The sequence below is a fragment of the Eucyclogobius newberryi genome, unplaced genomic scaffold, assembly GCF_026437365.1.
Source record: "Eucyclogobius newberryi isolate DKJ021-1_F unplaced genomic scaffold, fEucNew1.0.hap1 SCAF_7, whole genome shotgun sequence".
NCBI classification, from domain to species: domain Eukaryota; kingdom Metazoa; phylum Chordata; class Actinopteri; order Gobiiformes; family Gobiidae; genus Eucyclogobius; species Eucyclogobius newberryi.
In genome coordinates this window covers 1,990,919-2,006,077 of record NW_027316389.1, presented here as the reverse complement: position 1 = coordinate 2,006,077, position 15,159 = coordinate 1,990,919, and the positions used below count along the sequence as shown (strand labels likewise).

Below are 15,159 nucleotides of genomic sequence, written 5' to 3'. Positions count from 1 at the left end.
CCAATAACATCAAATACGTTGTATCAGGTGCTACTGGGACCAGATTGTCCACTAACCTCTCAACCTTGACCCTGCGGTACAGTTCTGGGTGATGCTGGTCTTTGTTATGACCATGGCTGATCACAAAAGAGACACATAGGCACAACGTCCTAGTCCCTTTGTTTCCAAGTGCCCTCAGCACTATGTGCCCACACCACCATACGTCCTCGCTTGGTTTCTTCAGAGACCTTCTTCCGCTGCTCGCTTCGGTCACACCTTTGACACATATGAACTGGTACATTTCCCATCTCAATTCATAATCTCATTAACATTGCATGTAGTTATGTTGTAGCAGATAAAAAAAAACTCTCTTAGTTAGTGCAAACAACTGCGGCTGTATAATATGCCATTGTGTTTCTTCAGCCTCTGTCATGTCAATTATACATTGTATATTATACATTATACATTTCATAACCTTTCATGTTGATCACTTATTTTCTTCCCTCTATTTTCCATGTCTGTGTATGTTTCATTTCCCGGTATACACAGTTGTGTACACCATTGTATGTTGATCAATTGTCCCGATTGTCCCAATTGTCCCGATCGTCCGGCGCATAATACAGGTGTTCAGCACCCATATTATCGTCATCGCTGTGATGATGAGAACTGTTGATTCTTTTCACACAGAGTATGGTACTCTGCGCACCGTAGCCTCTGGCTCTCGTTCATCGTAGCAGAGTATAATCACTTTGCGTACTGTAGAATCTGTCTCCTCATCCATTGTAGCAAAGTATCGTACTCTACCGTAGACTCCGGACAAAACTCATACAAACGAAGTCCTGCGTCTGCGATGTTATGGATCTGCCGCTGTGTTGTCCAGACATTTCTCTCACTTTCCCATGAGAGCACCCATGATCTCGTCCCTCCAATGGTCGGTGTGAGGACGACACGGTGTGGCTCCGTCCACTTTGCTCGTCCACTTGGCTCGTTTCTGTAAACACCACATCTCCAACACGTTTTGCTGCGGTGATAAACAAAGTCTTTTCGACAATTCAATGTATTTCAAACAGTTTTCTTGTTTACAATTTTTTTTTTTTTTGTAATTATTGATTCGGAATATTTGTTTACTAGTACATATCCCTCCTTTTTGAGATATGGCCTTGCCCATTTCTCAAACTTCTACATTTAAACAAAATTCAATAATCCAGATAGTTTACAACGTTTTACCACCATTTGTTTCAAACTCCAAATGTTTCAATCCACGTGTGCGCGCGTATGTATGTATGTATCTGTGTGTGTGTGTGTGTGTGTGTGGGTGCGTCAAATACATCAAACAATTATAATTATCTCAATAATTCCCCCGTTGAGCTGGCCATAAGGGTCAGTTCACAACTTAGAATTCTTCACATAATTAATAATTTCACATCTCTTCTGTGGGTGTGGCCTGAATAAAGTCACACATCTAATGTAATATGTGTTAATCTTCTATATGTGCTTCAGGTGAGTTTGAAACTCAATCTCTCACCTGCTCATGTGGTGCTTTACAAACATTGTGTATTAGTTTGTTCTAACAAGTCTATATGTGTATAACAATCAAAATGATTCTAAACCTTCCCCTGGTTATAGTTTTCACTATCTTCAGGTAATCTGCGGGTCTCGTAAAATTTATTCTACTCCCCCCAGGCCCTTCCTGTACTCTAACCCCTCTTGCCTCCAACCTGAGTCCTATAATGTTTAAGTCCTGTTATCACTGGTTTTCATAACTTCTATAACGTCTAAATTTAGATGATATTGTCTTATTTAAATCTATTCAATTCTTGATTGAATCTCAACAATCCTTCAGGTAATTCCTTTAGAATGTCAAATTCTTTCCCTGTTAATGTTAACTTTTCCTATTACTCATCATTCAACCCTCCCTGAGGTGTTGCCGTTGATACTCAAAGATAACAACATCTCTTCCATCCTGAGTCCTCTAGATTTTTTGCCAGTCAATAGCCCCTTATCTCTGACTATCTTTTATGACTTGGTGTCCTGTTGTCTTTAGTTAATAAAACACATGTATGTCCCATGTCCCCCCACTTCTGCGTCAATTGCCTTAGTTAATGACCCATTCATGTCTTTCCTGGGAGGGCATTGGACGTCACCATTTAACTTATTCCCTCACTTACGTCTACATGCAATACGAGGTTTCCTCATGATAATACAAATAAATAAGTTACTGATATAACGTTTACTATTACTTTACTTACTGCCCAATCTACTCCTATGTCCAAAAACATCAGTCGTCACTAATTTACCCATATTATCACTCCCCAGGCCTGTGCCTGTATTTGATTCTAAATTTAAAAACATTTCTGTCTTTTCGTCCTGTAATTTCATCTAGTCATGCATTAAGGTTACATAATAAGTCCAAGAAGATAATTTTCGTCAAGTCCAAAAATAAAACAAAACAAAACGTAGGTTTGTTCTGTGCACTCAAAAAACACGATACCGTAAAAACACAACTTTTGTATTCTATGTCGGGGACAGGAAGTGTCCTGTCTGTGATCACATTCCCCAAAATATTGGCCATCTATAAAAATTTGAATTCATCTTTATCTCTTATCAAGTTTAATACAATCTTTATAATTGATTGTTGTCAATCAAACAAAACCCTTAAATTTGTTAAAATACTAAAATTAAAACCAGCTGGGTTTAGTTCCTAATTAATTAATTCACCCAGAGCGTCCTCTGAGCTGCTTTCTCCTCATTCTCCTGTCTTGTTGACCCCCCTTATGTCCCCCTCTCTGCCACGTCATCTGAGCACACTGGAAGTCTCCCTCCAAAATCCTCTATGACTTTTCCTTTTACAGTTTGGGGTTATAATTCTGGCATTATGTGGTCTCGGTCGTCTGAGAGAAATGCTACTTGCTTTCCAGACGCGTCATATCCCAATCTTCTTGTGAAATTCCTTATTGATTTTCCTCCGGACATAAACGTGGTGTTTAATGATTCACCCGTGACTGCAAATTTTAGATCTCTCAGAATAACGCCTTATGACCCTTGTATGATTAATTGTGATTCACACTTGTTAGTTAATCACTTATTAATCCTCATTCACACATTCACACTTCTCTCTTACTTACTTCGCTCGTGCACAGCGCTTACATTCACTCATCTTTATGTCAGTAACAACTCTTACATAAGGCATACATTAACTTTCATTCCTGTGAGTAACTAAACTTGTGAGTAATTAAACTCCTCTTTATATGAGAAACTTATCTCTTACATAAAGCCTGTATTTTTTTTAATGAATAAATATTAAACTCCTGTATTTTTTGACTGAGAAATATTAAACTCCTCTTTATGCGAGTAACTAAACTCCTGCATAAAGCCTATGCATAAAACGTTTCATGGCTAACTCTTTCACACACAAAGTTTTGTCTGACCTTCTTTGTCGCCTGTGTTCTCCTGCTGCTTCGAAACGACGTGCTCTCCTCGCGGAGAATGAGGTGCGATGGGCGGCCACGGGGAAAAGTGGACTTCTTTCAGCTGTGCACAGACTTCACCGATTCACCCGTCAATCTCCACGAAGGGGCTGCTTGTCGTCCGGCTCGAAGGACCAGAAAATGTCATGGAATCAGACTAACACCAGATGCTATTCCTTAACACATCGAGAACACAATTCAACTTAGAATATGAAACGACACAGAAATATAAGACATTTGTATGGCTGCATGGGAGAAAACGCGGGGACTGATCACACAAGCTGTGGTACGCAGCCTGCGTGATCCTCCTGCGTCTCACTCCGTTTTTTCCCATGCTGGTTGGTTTTATTAGATATTCTGGAATAGGCGGGTCACATTTCTCATTGGTCAGCTTTACATCAAGGCACTTGGTATTTTTCCGTAGAGATCAAGCCTTGGGTAAACATTACCCAAACTCCTCTGGGCTGTCACCCCCCCTAGGGTAAACATCCTTTGGCCCATCTTTACGACCCCTTCACAAATGCAGTTTGTCACACCCTCGTTCTTCTCTTAGACTAATGATGCAGATAAAATATCACTATTATGCAGATAAAATACATGACAGAAATATAATCATATATTCACATTTTATCACAGTTTGTTGAGTTTGTTGAGTTTGTTGAGTTTGTTGAGTTTGTGGTGGGAACAGTCCGGATGTTTCCAAGGCCAGATCAGACAGTTTATAAAGAGAAGAGGCAGATCTGGGAAACTGGATCCAAAATGTCTGCCCTCCGGTGTGTGTGTGTGCTGCTGCTGCTCGCCGTGAGCTGCTGGGCCGAGGACGAGCAGGTGAGTCCCTGAACACAGCTGAACACACCCTGAACACACCTGAACACACCCTGAACACACCCTGAACACTCCCTGAACACACCCTGAACACACCTGAGCACACCCTGAACACACCTGAAAACTCCTTGAACACACCAGAACACACACTGAACACACCCTGAACACACCCTGAACACACCCTGAACACACCCTGAACACACCTGAACACTCCTTGAACACACCAGAACACACACTGAACACACCTGAACACTCCCTGAACACACCTGAACACTCCCTGAACACACCTGAACACACCCTGAACACACCTGAACACACTGGTGTTTTAAGGTTGATTCACCTCTGACTTGTTTCTGGTTTCAGGAGCTGTCGGTGTCTGAGCTGCTGTGGAAGGCCAACAAAGACGTGGGTGAGACATTTACACTGAACATATATGTGTGTGTACATTTACACTGAACATACATGTGTGTGCATACATTTACACTGAACATATATGTGTGTGTGTACATTTACACTGAACATACATGTGTGTGCATACATTTACACTGAACATATGTGTGTGCATACATTTACACTGAACATATATGTGTGTGTGTACATTTACACTGAACATACATGTGTGCGTACATTTACACTGAACATACATGTGTGCGTACATTTACACTGAACATACATGTGTGTGCGTACATTTACACTGAACATATATGTGTGCATACATTTACACTGAACATACATGTGTGTGCGTACATTTACACTGAACATATAAGTGTGTGTACATTTACACTCAACATATATGTGTGTGCATACATTTACACTGAACATATAAGTGTGCATACATTTACACTGAACATATATGTGTGTGCATACATTTACACTGAACATATAAGTGTGTGTACATTTACACTGAACATATATGTGTGTGTGTACATTTACACTGAACATATAAGTGTGTGTACATTTACACTCAACATATATGTGTGTGTGTACATTTACACTGAACATATATGTGTGTGCATACATTTACACTGAACATATAAGTGTGTGTACATTTACACTGAACATATATGTGTGTGTGTACATTTACACTGAACATATATGTGTGTGCATACATTTACACTGAACATATATGTGTGTGCATACATTTACACTGAACATATATGTGTGCATACATTTACACTGAACATATATGTGTGTGTGTACATTTACACTGAACATATATGTGTGCGTACATTTACACTGAACATATATGTGTGCGTACATTTACACTGAACATATATGTGTGCGTACATTTACACTGAACATATATGTGTGTGCGTACATTTACACTGAACATATATGTGTGTGCGTACATTTACACTGAACATATATGTGTGCGTACATTTACACCGAGCATCAAACTCTGATCGCCACAACAATCAGTTAAACTAATAATTAGCTCCACTTCCTGCTCCACTTCCTCCACGCCCTGCTTCACTTCCTGCTCCCTTCCTGCTCCACTTCCTGCTCCACTTCCTACTCTTGATCTGACGGTCAGAGTTGTGTGTCCAGTGCGTACGGCGAGCGAGCCGCTGGTGATCGACGACATCGCCTTCGACCCCGACTCTGAGAGGAACGCGGACGCCTGCACGTCCCGGGGCTGCATGTGGCCCAAGTCTGCGGACAGGAGGGTCTACGTGGCCTACACCATCGCCGGACACTACAGTCAGTCCGCTTTGACCTGCTCTTCAGACCCTGACCTGCTCTTCCCACTCAAATGCTTCAGTTTGCTTCAAGCTCTTTCATCTTTGGCGTTGGCGCTCGCTTCGTTTTGCTCTGGCTCTGGCTTTGATTGGTGGGTGCGGTCACATGTAGAGGCTGTACTTGCTCCAGCGTCGCCAGGTTCTTCAGCGGCAGCTTTTGTGCCTCCAGTGTCTGTTTTGACTGAGTATACGTAGATCCTTTCAGTAAAAGAAGAGGTTTGTGTTGCTTCTGCACCTTCTGGCAGACGTGCTCGCTTTGTGTGTCACATTTGAAATCTTCTGCTTTCCATAATCTTCATAAGTGCAAATGTTCTGCTCCACTTCCTGCTTCATTTCCTGCTCCACTTCCTGCTCCACTTCCTGCTCCACTCCCTGCTCCACTCCCTGCTCCACTTCCTGCTCCACTCCCTGCTCCACTTCCTGCTCTACTTCCTGCTCCCATGTTCTTCACAGTTGGACCCTTCCTTCATCTCATGTCCATGTTTGATGCTGTTCCTGCTGCAGCCTCCAGGGAGCGCTCTTTAATCGAGCGCGGCCTGAGCTCCTTCTCCGACTCCACCTGTGTCCGCTTCATCCCGAGAAGCAGCCAACCAGACTACATCAGCATCCAGTCTGACAGCGGGTAAACCAGGACTAAACCAGGACTAAACCAGGACTAAACCAGGTCTAAACCAGGACTAAACCAGGACTAAACCAGGTCTAAACCAGGACTAAACCAGGACTAAACCAGGACTAAACCAGGACTAAACCAGGTCTAAACCAGGACTAAACCAGGTCTAAACCAGGTCTAAACCAGGACTAAACCAGGTCTAAACCAGGACTAAACCAGGTCTAAACCAGGTCTAAACCAGGACTAAACCAGGTCTAAACCAGGTCTAAACCAGGACTAAACCAGGTCTAAATCAGGTCTAAACCAGGACTAAACCAGGACTAAACCAGGACTAAACCAGAACTAAACCAGGACTAAACCAGGTCTAAACCAGGTCTAAACCAGGACTAAACCAGGTCTAAACCAGGACTAAACCAGGTCTAAACCAGGTCTAAACTAGGACTAAACCAGGTCTAAACTAGGACTAAACCAGGACTAAACTAGGACTAAACCAGGACTAAACGAGGACTAAACCAGGACTAAAGATTAGTCTATAGATCCTGACAGGAAACGGTTTATTGAAGCAGGTGGTGTCCCCCAGGGGTCGGTATTGGGCCCAAATGATTCATATCATAATTTATGATCAAAACAACTCAATCATGGAAAAATAGACACATGAATATATGATACTCTTGGCGAAATAAAATAGCTGGGTGTAAAATAGATAATAATTAAAATTGGAAATGACATATTAATCATGTTCAAAATAAACAATCAAGAACCATTTCCGTTGTAAACAAAGCAAAACAGATTATGCTTCATTATGTAAAACGGGTCCCTCTCTCGGCTCCTTCTCCTTCACAGATGTTACTCGTACGTGGGTCGCCGTGGTAACGGTCAGACGGTCTCTCTAGACAAACAGGGCTGTCTCTACCACAGCACAGTCCAACACGAGCTGCTCCACGCGCTCGGCTTCAACCACGAGCAGTGCCGGTCCGACCGAGACCAGTACATCAAGGTCCTGTGGCACAACATCCAGTCAGGTAAAAACCACACCAGGTCAGGTCAAAACCACACCAGGTCAGGTCAAAACCACACCCAGTCAGGTCAAAACCACACCCAGTCAGGTCAAAACCACACCCAGTCAGGTCAAAACCACACCAGGTCAGGTCAAAACCACACCCAGTCAGGTCAAAACCACACCCAGTCAGGTCAAAACCACACCCTGCCAGGTAAAAAACACATAAACCACACCCAGTCAGGTAAAAAACACACCCAGTCAGGTCAAAACCACACCAGGTCATGTCAAAACCACACCAGGTCAGGTCAAAACCACACCCAGTCAGGTCAAAACCACACCAGGTCAGGTCAAAACCACACCCAGTCAGGTCAAAACCACACCCAGTCAGGTCAAAACCACACCAGGTCAGGTCAAAACCACACCCAGTCAGGTCAAAACCACACCCAGTCAGGTCAAAACCACACCCAGTCAGGTCAAAACCACACCCAGTCAGGTCAAAACCATACCCTGCCAGGTAAAAACCACATAAACCACACCCAGTCAGGTAAAAACCACACCCAGTCAGGTAAGGTCATACGTCATAAGGCGCTGGTACAGCTGGCAGCCCGGTGTAAACGCTCTCTCTTCTTTCTCACACTTATTGTGCTTTATCTCCTATATTTTGTAAATATAGTTAGTATATTTTTTCTATTTTACTGTACGATAGGGACACGCGCTGGAATAGTTTTTTAATTCAACTGTTTTTGACTTTTTTCGGCTGGATTTGAGCGTTTTTCGTTGCGTTCGTTGTGTTGTTGTGACGTGAGCTAGCTCTGAGCAAGCCCACCAGCCCCCCCCGCGCCCTCCGGCCGCGCTAAAGTACGGCGTGTCGTCGGTACACGTTTATATACACGTTTATATACACGTTTATATGAAAGAGGAACTTCACCAACGATCGGGACACGCACTGGAATCGCTTTAAATTAACTTGTTTTAACTTTATTCGGCTGGATTGAGTGTTTTCGTCGTGTCGTTGCGATGTGTCTTGGCTCTGAGTCCCCCGGCTCCGGCCCCGCCCCCCGGCCGGCGCCGTACCGCGTTTACACAAAGGAGGAACTCATGAAACTGCGGAGAACAGTCGTCTTACCCGGAGATCGTCACGTTATCCCGGCGGATATCCTAAGGAAAACGCAACGAAGCAGACGGGCTGGACGTAAACTCCGAGAGAAGAGAGGGACAAACTGGAAGTCGGTTCCCGCCGTAGTCATGGGTAACGTGAGGTCCCTTCAAAATAAAATGACGGAAATAGCGAGCCTCATGCGGTCCCAGAGGATTTATAGGGACAGCAGCGTCTTGATTTTCACAGAGACCTGGTTAACAGCAGAAATGCCAGACGCTATTGTAGGTTTGGACAATTTTCATCTGCTGCGGGTGGACAGAACGAGAGAATGCTTGAAGAAAAGAGGTGGAGGTCTGGCGGTGTATGTGAACACGAGCTGGTCCAAACCCGAACACTGCACAGTGAGGGAGCAGCTATGTAACAAGGATATTGAACTATTGGCTATTGGCATGAGGCCATATTATCTGCCCCGGGAGTTCTCACATGTGATTTTGATCGCAGTCTATGTGGCCCCGTCTGCCAATGCTGAAGATGCTTGTGAAGCACTGCTTTCCTGCACTTGTAGGCTGCAAACACAGCATCCACAGGCTCTCTTCCTCATCTCTGGTGACTTTAACCACACTTCTCCCTCTTCTGTTCTACCAACATACACCCAGTATGTTACCTGCCCCACCAGAGAGAATAGAACATTGGACTTGTTTTTTGCCAACACCAAGGAGGCTTATTCTTCTTCCCCCCTCCCTCCCCTGGGCAGCTCGGACCACAACCTTGTACATCTGAGGCCTGTGTATGAACCCATCGTGCGCAGGCAGCCTGTGGTGTCCCGTGAGGTGAGGATGTGGTCTGCTGAGAGCGAGGACGCTCTGAGGGACTGCTTCAGCATCACTGTCTGGACTGAGCTTTATGACCCACATGGGGAGGACATCAACACCATCACAGAGTGCATCATGGACTACATCAACTTCTGTTTTGAGAACATTGTTCCCTCCCGGACGGTGCGGTGTTTTCCAAACAACAAGCCATGGATTAACCGTGAACTGAAGGCTCTGCTGAAGGAGAAGAAGAGAGCCTTCAGGTCAGGGAACAAGGAGGAGCTGAGGACTGTGCAGAAGGAGCTGAGGAGGAAGATCAGGCAGGCTGAGGCCGGCTACAAGAGGAGGATGGAGGAGCAGCTGCAGCAAAAGAACATTCAGGGAGTGTGGAGGAGCCTGAAAACCATCTCGGGCTTCAAAATCCCCCCTGCCCAGACAGAGGGGGATCTACAGTGGGTGATTGATTTAAATGCTCACTTCTTGAGGTTTGATCGGTCACCCGCCCCTCCCCCTACACAGCTGCATGCTCCCTCTTCCACAGCTGGACAATGCCCTGCATCTGTTCCTCTTCGCTTATCTGCCCCGGACCATCAGCTCCCCACTTCGCCTGGACTCACCCATCCCCCCAGCACACGGTCCCCCTGCCAACCACTGACTGTCACAGCAGCACAGGTGAGGAGTGAGCTGAAGAGGATTAAAGTGAGGAAGGCAGCAGGACCTGATGGCATCAGCCCCAGGCTCCTTAAGTCCTGCGCAGATGAACTGTGTGGAGTTATGGAGCATGTCTTCAACATGAGCCTGAAGCTGAGGGTGGTACCACAGGTCTGGAAGACCTCCTGTCTGGTACCTGTGCCTAAGACACCGCGCCCCAAAGACCTCAACAGCTTCAGGCCAGTGGCTCTCACGTCCCACCTGATGAAGACACTGGAGCGGCTAGTCCTGGACCACCTCCACTCCACCGTGAGCTCAGCTGCAGTTTGCATATCGGTCTGGCATCGGAGTGGAGGACGCCGTCATCTCCCTGCTGCACCGCTCTCTCTCTCACCTGGAAAAGCCTGGCAGCTCTGTGAGGATTCTGTTCTTCGATCTTTCCAGCGCCTTCAACACCATCAGCTCCTGAGGGACAAGCTGGAGACTGCTGGTGTGGAGTATGACCTGGCAGAGTGGATCCTGGACTACCTCACAGACCGACCCCAGTTTCTGAGAGCCCGGAACTGTGTGTCTGACACTCGGACCTGCAGTGTGGGGGCGCCCCAGGGCACTGTCCTCGCGCCCTTTCTCTTCACCCTTTACACTGCAGACTTCAGACATGACACGGACAGCTGTGTCCTGCAGAAGTTCTCTGACGACTCTGCCATCATCGGACTCATCACGGACGACGATGACGCGGAGTACAGAGGACTGGCGCAGGACTTTGTGGACTGGTGTCAGCGGAACCACCTCCTCATCAACGCGGGGGAAGACCAAGGAGATGGTGGTGGATTTCCGCAGACGCCACCCCACTGCCCCCTCACCAGTGAACATCCAGGGACGGGACATTGAGAGAGTGGACTCATACAAGTACCTGGTGTTCATCTGAACCACAAACTGGACTGGACTCATAACACAGACTGTACAGGAAGAGCCAGAGTCGGCTCTACCTCCTGAGGAGACTCAGGTCTTTTGGAGTGACAGGGCCACTCCTGAAGACCTTCTACGACTCTGTGGTGGCATCGGCCCTCCTGTATGGTGTGGCCTGCTGGAGCAGCAGCATCACAGAGAGGGAGAGGGAGAGGCTGGACAGAGTCATCAAGAAGTCCAGCTCCGTCCTGGGCTGTGCTCTGGACTCGGTGCAGGAGGTGGGGGACACGAGGGTCCTGGCTAGATTCACATCTATGCTGGACCATGAGTGTCGCCCCCTGCAGGACACTCTGTCCGCTCTGGAGAGCAGCTTCAGTGAGAGACTGATCCACCCTCGCTGTGTGAAGGAAAGGTTCTGTAGGTCTTTCCTTCCTGCTGTTAGTTCTGAACACTCACAATACTGACCTAACCTAATACTGATGTGCAATTCTGTCATATGTGCAATTGCTGTTGGAATTCATGTGCAATTCATGTGCAATTGCTGTGAAATTCATGTGCAATCTATGTGCCGTCGTGACACATATTCATGTGCAATTACTGTCGGGATCACATGCAATGGTATTTATTTATGTATTTATTTGTCTATGGGAGTTTTTATTTATTTATAGGAGATCTTCTACTGAGAGTGTTTTTCAGACTTCCTATAAGTGATCTGTTCTTCTGTATCTACCTCTGGATCTACCTGCGTTGCACCAATGAAATTTCCCCATGTGGGACAATAAAGGAATATCTTATCTTATCTTAAAAACCACACCCAGCCAGGTCAAAACCACACCAGGTCAGGTAAAAACCACACCCAGTCAGGTCAAAACCACACCAGGTCAGGTCAAAACCACACCCAGTCAGGTCAAAACCACATAAACCACACCCAGTCAGATAAAAAAACACACCCAGCCAGGTAAAAACCACATAAACCACACCCAGTCAGGTAAAAAACACATAAACCACACCCAGTCAGGTCAAAACCACATAAACCACACCCAGTCAGGTCAAAACCACACCCAGTCAGGTCAAAACCACACCCAGCCAGGTAAAAACCACATAAACCACACCCAGTCAGATAAAAAACACACCCAGCCAGGTAAAAACCACATAAACCACACCCAGTCAGGTCAAAACCACATAAACCACACCCAGTCAGGTCAAAACCACACCAGGTCAGGTCAAAACCACACCCAGTCAGGTCAAAACCACACCAGTTCAGGTAAAAACCACACCCAGCCAGGTAAAACCTACACAAACCACACCCAGTCAGGTAAAAAAACACCCAGGACTAAACCAGGACTAAACCAGGACTAAACCAGGACTAAACCAGGACTAAACCAGGTCTAAACCAGGTCTAAACCAGGTCTAAACCAGGTCTAAACCTGTCATTCATTTCTCAGGCTTGGCGTACGCGTTCGATAAGATCCAAACTCTGAACCAGAACACGCCGTACGATTACAACTCCGTCATGCAGTATCACAAGTGAGTACTTTTACTTTAGTGACAAATCTAGATCATCATTAAGTCACAATCCAGAGATCATATAGTTAGACTGCCAAAGGTTTGTAAGTATGAGATTGTTACTAAATTATTATTATTTTATTTTAAACGGACCATGTGTCACGATAGAACATCTTGAAGTACGACATGTGTCTCTAGTAAAATATCACCATCACAGATGTTCTGCCCCAAAGCGTGCTCTGCTGCTGCGAGTGTCACAGATGTTCCGCCCCAAAGCGTGCTCTGCTAATGCGAGTGTCACAGATGTTCCGCCCCAAAGCGTGCTCTGCTAATGCGAGTGTCACAGATGTTCCGCCCCAAAGCGTGCTCTGCTGCTGCGAGTGTCACAGATGTTCCGCCCCAAAGCGTGCTCTGCTAATGCGAGTGTCACAGATGTTCCGCCCCAAAGCGTGCTCTGCTGCTGCGAGTGTCACAGATGTTCCGCCCCAAAGCGTGCTCTGCTAATGCGAGTGTCACAGATGTTCCGCCCCAAAGCGTGCTCTGCTAATGCGAGTGTCACAGATGTTCCGCCCCAAAGCGTGCTCTGCTGCTGCGAGTGTCACAGATGTTCCGCCCCAAAGCGTGCTCTGCTGCTGCGAGTGTCACAGATGTTCCGCCCCAAAGCGTGCTCTGCTAATGCGAGTGTCACAGATGTTCTGCCCCAAAGCGTGCTCTGCTGCTGCGAGTGTCACAGATGTTCTGCCCCAAAGCGTGCTCTGCTGCTGCGAGTGTCACAGATGTTCCGCCCCAAAGCGTGCTCTGCTAATGCGAGTGTCACAGATGTTCCGCCCCAAAGCGTGCTCTGCTGCTGCGAGTGTCACAGATGTTCCGCCCCAAAGCGTGCTCTGCTGCTGCGAGTGTCACAGATGTTCCGCCCCAAAGCGTGCTCTGCTAATGCGAGTGTCACAGATGTTCCGCCCCAAAGCGTGCTCTGCTGCTGCGAGTGTCACAGATGTTCCGCCCCAAAGCGTGCTCTGCTAATGCGAGTGTCACAGATGTTTTGTCGTTTTAGATACGCATTCAGTGGGAACAACCAGCCGACCATGCAGCCCATTCCAAACGCAAACGTGGACTTCGGCCGAGCCACACAGATGAGCCAGAACGACATCCTGAGGGTCAGCCGCCTCTTCAAGTGCTAGACCTGGACCCAGATCTGGACCGGGATGGACGGGGATAAGGACCGGTGAGAGACCAGCAAAGAGGAACAGGGAAAAGACCGAGGAAAGACCAAAGAAAGGCCAAGGAAAGGCCAAGGAAAGACCAGGGAAAAGACCAGCACCGAGGTCTTAACCAGGACTGACCAGGCGGGAAAGACTGAGGAAAGGCCAAAGAAAAGCCAAGGAAAGGCCAAGGACAGGCCAGGGACAGACTAGGACAAGGCCAAAGAAAGGCCAAGGAAAGACCAAGGAAAGATCAAGGAAAGTCCAAGGAAAGACCAAGGAAAGATTAAGGAAAGTCCAAGGAAAGACCAAGGAAAGGCCAAGGACTAAACTGTGCTAAAACCAGGACTCAATCAGGTATAATCTAAACTCTGACCCCACTAGACTAAACCAGGTCTAAACCAGGACTAAACCAGGACTAAACCAGGACTAAACCAGGTTGAATATGGACTAAATTGGAGCCAAAATTATGCAAAATTTGAGTCATTATAAACCCTTTTTCTTCACAGAACAGCAAACTACCGGGACTGGAGTTTATGATCAAATAAACAACAAATACAAAACATGGATCTGTTCTTTCCTTTCATTTACTTTACTTTTTATTTAGTTTTAGTCGTCAAAGAAGAGTAAAATATGTATAATTAAGTGACACGCCCCCTGGAGGACGCTCTCATGTGACACGCCCCCTGGAGGACGCTCTCATGTGACACGCCCCCTGGAGGACGCTCTCATGTGACACGCCCCCTGGAGGACGCTCTCTCATGTGACACGCCCCCTGGAGGACGCTCTCATGTGACACGCCCCCTGGAGGACGCTCTCTCATGTGACACGCCCCCTGAAGGAAGCTCTCTCATGTGACACGCCCCCTGGAGGACGCTCTCTCATGTGACACGCCCCCTGGAGGACACTCTCTCATGTGACACGCCCCCTGGAGGACGCTCTCTCATGTGACACGCCCCCTGGAGGACGCTCTCTCATGTGACACGCCCCCTGGAGGACACTCTCTCATGTGACGCGCCCCCTGGAGGACGCTCTCTCATGTGACGCGCCCCCTGGAGGACGCTTTCTCATGTGACACGCCCCCTGGAGGACGTTCTCACATGTGACACGCCCCCTGGAGGACGCTCTCATGTGACACGCCCCCTGGAGGACACTCTCTCATGTGACACGCCCCCTGGAGGACGCTCTCACATGTGACACGCCCCCTGGAGGACGCTCTCATGTGACACGCCCCCTGGAGGACGCTCTCATGTGACACGCCCCCTGGAGGACGCTCTCTCATGTGACACGCCCCCTGGAGGACGCTCTCACATGTGACACGCCCCCTGGAGGACGCTCTCACATGTGACACGCCCCCTGGAGG

The 15,159-nt window shown here is 47.1% G+C and overlaps 1 protein-coding gene across 2 annotated transcripts; it reads left to right on the top strand.

Moving 5' to 3' along the window:
- The first annotated feature begins 4,147 nt into the window (after positions 1–4,147).
- On the top strand, positions 4,148–13,805 carry LOC140349021 (hatching enzyme 1.2-like). Of its 2 annotated transcripts, none has more exons than XM_072435215.1 (7): positions 4,148–4,274; positions 4,635–4,680; positions 5,820–5,972; positions 6,515–6,632; positions 7,464–7,663; positions 7,832–8,180; positions 12,076–12,109. In XM_072435215.1, the coding sequence occupies exons 1-7, from the start codon at positions 4,206–4,208 to the stop codon at positions 12,092–12,094; spliced, it is 954 nt and encodes a 317-aa protein (XP_072291316.1). In that variant the 5' UTR covers positions 4,148–4,205; the 3' UTR covers positions 12,095–12,109. The 2 variants fall into 2 exon arrangements, with proteins under 2 accessions (XP_072291316.1, XP_072291317.1); XM_072435216.1 differs by lacking the exons at positions 7,832–8,180; positions 12,076–12,109 and adding exons at positions 12,537–12,618; positions 13,649–13,805 and having other exon boundaries at positions 4,150–4,274; positions 7,464–7,642.
- The last annotated feature ends 1,354 nt before the right edge of the window (positions 13,806–15,159 follow it).

What these genes read in the sequence shown, in the direction of transcription:
- LOC140349021 (XM_072435215.1), top strand. Translation starts at nt 4,206, where the DNA reads ATGTCTGCCCTCCGGTGTGTGTGTGTGCTGCTGCTGCTCGCCGTGAGC. An exon ending in GCTGGGCCGAGGACGAGCAG is followed by an intron (nt 4,275 to 4,634) that starts GTGAGTCCCTGA and finishes TTCTGGTTTCAG; the next exon opens with GAGCTGTCGGTGTCTGAGCT. An exon ending in CACCATCGCCGGACACTACA is followed by an intron (nt 5,973 to 6,514) that starts GTCAGTCCGCTT and finishes TTCCTGCTGCAG; the next exon opens with CCTCCAGGGAGCGCTCTTTA.